Source organism: Quercus suber, unplaced genomic scaffold, assembly GCF_002906115.3.
Source record: "Quercus suber isolate HL8 unplaced genomic scaffold, Cork oak 2.0 scaffold_186, whole genome shotgun sequence".
Classification (NCBI taxonomy): Eukaryota; Viridiplantae; Streptophyta; class Magnoliopsida; order Fagales; family Fagaceae; genus Quercus; species Quercus suber.
Window position 1 is genome coordinate 1,216,984 of NW_027069644.1, and position 7,526 is coordinate 1,224,509.

The 7,526-nt window shown below is 38.1% G+C and overlaps 1 protein-coding gene across 1 annotated transcript; it reads left to right on the forward strand.

Annotated features, from left to right (window-relative positions):
- The first annotated feature begins 6 nt into the window (after positions 1-6).
- LOC112018094 (eukaryotic translation initiation factor 4B3) lies at positions 7-3,360 on the forward strand. The gene is made up of 2 exons (XM_024050597.2): positions 7-1,142; positions 2,929-3,360. Exons 1-2 carry the CDS (start codon positions 10-12, stop codon positions 3,002-3,004), a joined length of 1,209 nt encoding a protein of 402 aa, XP_023906365.1. The 5' UTR covers positions 7-9; the 3' UTR covers positions 3,005-3,360.
- The last annotated feature ends 4,166 nt before the right edge of the window (positions 3,361-7,526 follow it).

The following is a 7,526-nucleotide window of genomic DNA, read 5'->3' on the forward strand; positions in this document are numbered from 1 at the left end:
CACGCAACAATGGCGGCAACAGTGTCTCCATGGGCCAAACCAGGCGCGTGGGCTCTAGACGCCGAGCAACACGAAGAGGAAGAGCTTCTCCAACAGCAGCAACAGCAGCAGCAGCAGCAGAATTCCGCGATTCACGCCGAGCCGCTCGCGGATTTTCCTTCGCTTTCGGCGGCGGCGGCTTCGGCCCCGGCCAAGTCGAAGAAGAAGAAGGGTCAGACTCTGTCTTTGGCCGAGTTCAGTACTTACAAGCCGGGCCAAGCTCAGCAAAAGCAGTCTCAGCAGCAGCCGCAGGGTTTAACGACTGAGGAGCTCTTGGCTCTCCCTACTGGACCGCGCCAGCGGACCGAGGAAGAAATCGAGCGCGATCGAACCCGGCTCGGCGGCGGGTTCAGATCTTATGGCTTGAGCAACGGGGACTCGAGTTCTCGCTGGGGGTCTTCTAGGGTTTCCGATGAGGGGAGGAGGAATCGGGAGTCGAATCGGGAGCCGTTGGCGCCGTCTCGGGCTGATGAGACCGACGATTGGGGCGCCGCGAAGAAAACTTCGATCGGAAGCAACGGTTTCGATCGGAGGGAGAGAGGAGAGAGAGGGGGAGAGAGAGGAGAGAGAGGGGGTTTCTTCAATTCGCAGTCGCGGGCGGATGATTCGGACAATTGGGGGTCGAGCAAGGCGTTTGCGCCGACGGAGGGGCGGAGGTTTAGCTCGGAGAGGAAGGTGGTGGGGTTTGCTTCGAATGGCGGCGCGGATTCGTCGGAGAATTGGGGGAGGAACAAGAAGGAGGAGAGTGTGGCTGCTGGTGGCGATAGGCCGAGGCTGAATTTGCAGCCGAGGACTTTGCCTGTTGTGAATATTGAGAAGCAGGAGGGAGAGGAGACGGAGTCGAAGGTTTTTGTGCCGGTGGCGGCTGCGCCGCGTTCTGTGAATCCGTTTGGGGCGGCGAGGCCGAGGGAGGATGTGCTGGCGGAGAAAGGGCAGGATTGGAAGAAGATTGATGAGCAGCTGGAGGCCGTGAAGATTAAGGAGACTGCGCCGGAGAAGTTGGAGAGGAAGAGGTCGTTCGGGCTCGGGAATGGTCGGGCTGAGGATCGGACTGAGAGGACTTGGAGGAAGCCGGATTCACCGGTGGAGAGTCGTCCCCAGAGGTTTGTTGAATTGTGCTATTATTGGTTTAGTTCAATGAATTGTGAAAGATTGTTACTTTTGTTTGGTTTCTGATGCATATTGGTTTTTATTTAATTGTTTTGAATCATGTGAATGAAATGGCTTTTTGGGTCCTGCTTGTTTACTGTTTGATTGGTAGAAGTATTGTTTTCCAGCTCAGTTGGCGTGGGAAAGTATAGTTTCATTTGCTCTAGTAGTTCTTTAGAGAGAGAGAGAGAGAGAGAGAGAGAGAGAGGAGAGGCCGATGAGCTTTGGCTCAAGTGGTGCTTCCTTCTCCCATAAGAATGGGTGGAGGTTAAGGTTGTGGGTTCAAAACCCGTGTTTGTAAGTTTGTAACAACTACAACCAAGACTTAGTCCCAAAACTTTGGTGTCAACCATAGATGTCAATAGACTTATCAGGGTGGTTACATGTATTCTTTCCTGCCATTATGTTCTATCCTAAATCATACTCTATAACGTACTTAATTGTTTGTAGAAGGGGGTTATGTGAATTATTAAAGAGAGTTGGTTCATGCATTCTAATATTGTTCTGGCTTTATTCCACCCCCACCTTGGTTCCCAATTTTTTTAGAACATTTAGTGACTTACTTGAAGCAATGTATTGGTTTTGAGGATAAGAGCTCTGGCAACCATGAGGAGAGCCTCTAGGGTTTTGGTGAACCAAAGTTTGAGGGATAAGATGCTATTGTATGCGAAAAGTACAACACTCCATGTTGATGAATTGATTATCTTGAAGATTGACATGCTGTCTGTTGTATTAGACATGTTTGTGTTTTGACCATGCCTGCTGTCACTTTGGTGCTGCTGATTGCTTTCAAGTGTCAACAGTCAGAAATTCTGCACCTTTTTTAGTTTAATGGTTTTTGATGCTAACTCTGGTTCTGGATTCTTATTACATATTTACGTCTGCTCGCTTATGAATGCATTGCATTTAATTAATGGACCATGAAAATGGTTAAGGTTGTTTTTGAAGCATTCCTGTTCTGGGACAGTTTCTAATTCTTCTTTTACTGCTTCTTGAGACATTTGACCCATGTTGGTAACATGATGAGGTATGGAGACATGAATGGTCTAAATCTTTGTATTGTCGAGGGTGAAAATTGTAAGCTGTATGGGCCGGTCATAATGTGAAACAATTGTCATTGTTTTCAACATATGCGTTCTGCCTTTTGAGCTATTGCCAATTGTGTCTTCTTGTAAACTGTTACACCATTGCTGCATGAAAGATGGATGATCTACTTTTCAGCTAACAACCTGTGTTTTAGGCTCTTTGATACACCTCTTTATGTTGATCCTTACATTTATACTCACATGCATACGGATTGGAAGTATTTAAATTTCAGCTCTAAATTGAAAGTATCTTTGGAGAACCTTACAAGATTCATGATTATAAGAAGTTGATGACTTCTATTTTTGGTTGGTTTTTTTAATAATGAAAATTGCGGAGTGTTGTAATTGTTTCTGATGTTGATGTAGCAGGAAAAAGTAGGACAGGCATTGGACAACCTTGCTCGTGATATCTATGCAAATATGCAATATATTATGCATAGCCATTTCCCTCCCCCCCTTCCCTTGTAATACATATGTCAAGTGCGAGAGATATTACCACTTTAAATGCATGTAACTAGAAAACTAGGGAATATCTATTCTGGGGTTTCAGAAGAAAAGAATTATTGAGCTTGCTCCATATTGCTTTCATTACATATTTGCTGCAACCTAATGACTACCTTTACTTTATTATTAATTTGTTTTCTTTTGGGTGCAGTGCTGAGAAAATTGAGAATGGTTTGAATGTTGAGAATGGTGAGAATGTTGAAAATGGTGTTGGTGAAGAAAATTGAGGTGATCTTACATGCGATGCTGAAGTTTGACAGAGACACTGAAATTGTGAGAAGCTTTTGGTTAATGAGATGCTTTATTTTTTCCTAGGTTAATTTATATCCTGTTTTTGGGTGTACTGCCGTGAATGTTACTGTTGAACAGTATGGAGACAATTTTGGTAGGCTTTTAAAGTACTGACATTAGTTTGGCCTAAACGGCTTTGTTTGTAGTAGGTGTTGCAACTCAGATCCGTCTATGTTATTCACATTATTATTTACAATTAAATTTTGTTCTCGTCTGTTAATCACGTGTGTGGATTTCAGTTCGGTTGTTTTGAAACAGTGACTAAATAAATTAAGAGATTATACGTGTGTTACGTATGGATGTTATCCCTTTTAAGCGTTACTACTGTTTATGAGCATTTTATTTTGTTTATTACACTGTAGAAAATTTTTTCCTATTTTTATGCTATGAGAATTGAGAATTTGAATTAGTCATAACCGGTTCCTCTTCTTAGGGAGTAGTTTCCTAACTATAATCTATTATGGATGATCTTTCAGTGGGAAAGAAGGGACTTTGAATTTTAGGAGCATCTCGTCGCTGGTAGCGTTTTTATGGCGACACTTAGCAATGATTTCAATTGTCCCATGGGCCACAGTGGTGGTTTGGATGTTGAACTTGGATTAGGCTGTCCTAAGATAGATCAATTTTAATTGGAATGGAAGGCATATTTGGCCCATAAGAACTCCCAACTTTACAAACCAGCCTTTCACAAACGATACAGCTCAAAGTTAAAAGGACATGGTAATTGGCCTATGTTTATAGGGAGAAGAGTGTGTTAGAAGTTTTATAGTTTAATAGTCACTTTTAAGTGGGGTTTAGTGTCCAGTGGCATTGAATCTGTTGAGATGGAGATAATAATTTGACCGAATTCAGTGCACTGAACTTAAACGAAGTCCTTTTACTAAAAATGTTAAAACTGAAATATTGAATTACGCGATATAAAAAAAAAGTGTTGAGATTCTTTTACATGGTTTGCGGTAATTATCAGAAATCTGATTGAACCACCATCGCTGTTAGGTGGACCAAGCCAGCTTTTGGCTGGTATATACTGTACACTGATTGTGGTTCATGTGAAACCCCCATGAATCGCCGTAGAGGCATTATTAGAGATTCCAATGGAAGTTAACGGGGTGGCTTTCAAGAATCTTCAGCAAAAAAGAAAAAGGTTTTCAAGAATAATTGGGACCACCACCAGTGTGAAAGCTGAGTTACGGAGGGCGTGGTTTGCATTTAGTCATTCAACTTGACATTAAAGACATGGAAATTGAGCCGAAGTTGTAGTTGATATAATTACATGCTCTCTCACTCATTATGGTGTTGCAGGAGATCCTGAATAGAATCCCCCTCTCATTGAATCAGCCACACCTGTGAAAAGTGAATAGGTGTATGGAGTTTTTATGGGTGGTACCTCACAAAGGAAAAAGAAAAAAAAAAAACTCATAAAAGAGAAGCATTTGGTTTTCTTCAAGGAAAATATATCTCTAAATTTAATAATATTTTGGATAAATTATATTTCAATTCTTAGAGTTTTGGGTAGATTTCACTTAAACCTTAAGCTCTCGACTAGTTTCATTTGAACCTCAATTTTTTTTTTTTTTTTTATAAAAAATGCAACCATTTAAACCTTTTGTTGCTATCCTTCTAATGTTGTTTGAAGCACACGACACAAGTATGTTCAAATGAAATTTATCTAAAACTATAAGGTTTAAATATGTACGATATTCCTTCTCCTTGAGTAGGTACTAGCTAGTACCATAAATTTGCTTCTCTTCCAAAATAATAACCAGCCAAAGAAATTGTTTCTTTATTTGAAATAAAATCAAACTTAGTTTTAGAGTGATTTGTTTTGAACAAACTATTTGATTTGGACTAGTTTGGCCATTCAGACGTCATGATTCATTCAGATCTATGAATCTTCAACTCGATCACAACCTTGACCATTTGTATGTTGATCAATACTTGTAGGTATGTGTCCCATAATTTGTATGTTGATCAATACTCGTAGGTATGTGTCTCATAATTCTATGGTTTAAGATACTAAGCAAAACACATGTTACAATTAATTTATGTTATGGGTTGATATTGGTCCATAATGGGGAATTTGGACAAGAACACTTAAAACTACTAGAATCTTTTTATTAATTCAAGTGTGATATGTTACATAAATCTCTTTTTAGTGTTTTCCTTACTGTTTTCTCTCTTCTTCTATTTAGTGTCCATTTCTTCTCTTTCTTCTCTTCCTTTTATATGAGTCATCTTCGTATTTTGTCATATTCCACCTGAATAACTTCTGGCTTTATTGGACTCTTCTTTCTTGAGTTTTCATCATGAAAGGAGACCTATGAGGTCTTCCTTATTGTTTAGGCGTCCACTTGGATAACTTCTGATTTTATTGAGCTTTTCTTTTGTAGGTTTTTCATAATGAATAGAGACTTTTAGAGCCCTTTTTTTTTTTTTTTTTTTAAAACTATTGAGGCTTGTCCTTTTGCATTAAATGCGGTGGTGCCAAGCAAGTGACCTATATTGATGTGGGGACTGTTGTGGAATCATCGGGACTTTTAAAAAGCTACCTCGAAAAAGTTTAGCTTCTCTGGGATTTACATTGGTAGCTCAGACACGTCTCGAACATGACCTTAGTGTGTGACCTAGAAGGGTATTGGGTCTAACCAAGGATCCATGGTTTTGCGTTTTTTAGAAAATGGGCTAGCCAATATTGAATTTATCTCCATCATTTGGGTTGATAGTTAAGTTGAGCTCAGTACTAACCTTATTATAATAAGACCCAATATTTGCTCAATATTCACCCCACTACAATACTAGTTTAACCATTAGAACATTAATTTTCAACTTGATCACGTGCTCAACAACTGCTACAATACTAGTTTAACCATTAGAACATTAATTTTCAACTTGATCACGTGCTCAACAACTGCAAGTTGATCAAATTGAGCAATCAATATGGACTCTATATCCTTGCACCTCCTAAAGAATGTTTTGCCATAAACTAAAAATACCAAATTTATCCTTCCCTTGTCCCATTTACTTAACTCTTAATAACAAGATTCTGTATATATATATATATATATATATTTATAAAAACTCTTTTAATAACAAAAAACAATCTTTAAAATAATAAAAGGACATAAAATATAGGCATATCACAAATGACAACAATTAGAAGACATAATTTTGTGGTTGGATCCCCTACATATGTTTGATGGCCATTAACATTGGTCAATGATGGTCATCTGTCGGTCCGTAAAGGGATAAATTATCGTTGGGATTTGGGAGAGCTTTTTTTGTGGTGTCCAGTTCATTTGTGGTGAGTCTGGTGACCTATTAAGTATCTAACCTTCAATTTATTATTATTATTTATTTATTTATTTTTTAATTTATTATTATTTTTTTTGGCTCTATTGGGCTTATATTAATTAAAGAATTGGATATATTTTCTGTATACTTGTCATAGGAAATTGTAAAAAATATTTTTCACCAAAATAAATAAATTATTTAGTTGTTTCATGGTTCCATTCCATTAATGAATCTCCTACTTTATATGATAGAGAATTTAAATGGAAAGTCCAACAACACTTATAAACACACAATTTCATAATTTGTCGGCAAGTTGTGATTGGTGTGTTTAAATTTGTATTTGCGGTGAATATACGTGAAAGTGATGTTAGATCAATTACAACTTACTACCTTAACGTTTTGAAAAAAATGTGCATAAAACATGGCTCTTTTTTCTTATTATTTATTATTTATTTATTTATTTAGAATTTATCTTGGATACCTATTTATGTTCACAAGGACACGAGAATGGTCCAACCTATAAGGACCCAAAATGAAGTTTATGAGTCTCATTATATCTGAGCATCTGCAATGCAGTTGAAAAGAGAAAGGTTTTGGGGAATGGATTGTAGCACATGAGCACATCCTTGATCTCTCTAGCTAGCTAGGCTTTTCATCAATGCTTACTACAACTTTGATGGCCAACTAATACCGCTACCGCTAAAGTGTCAAGTATTACGGCTATAGGGCTGCCCACGTCTTGAACTTATGAAAATGAGCACTGCCTTGAAGGAGTTAGGTGCGACACACTTCACAAACCTTGCCATTTTCACTCTCACAAGACACATCTTTTTGTTGACTTGATGGGCATGCCTATGTGTCAAGAACTAGTTTTACAAGAATTGATGGAATTAAAGGCTGTGGATGCTGCCTCAAACTCTAATAATATTTATGCTTTCTTAGCATAGATGAGTTTTGTTCACAAATGTGTCGGGGATAAATGTTAATAAGTAGTAATAAGATGTCTTAGGACATTTGTTAATAGACTATTTTAGGAAAGTTTAAATACCACTTTTATGTGAAATATAAAAATCTATTAAAAATCAATTATTTTTTTCTTTTTCCATAAATGTTTCTAAAAATGTTTCTTAAACTAATGTCTTTAAGACATCCTTTAACTTTTCCCTA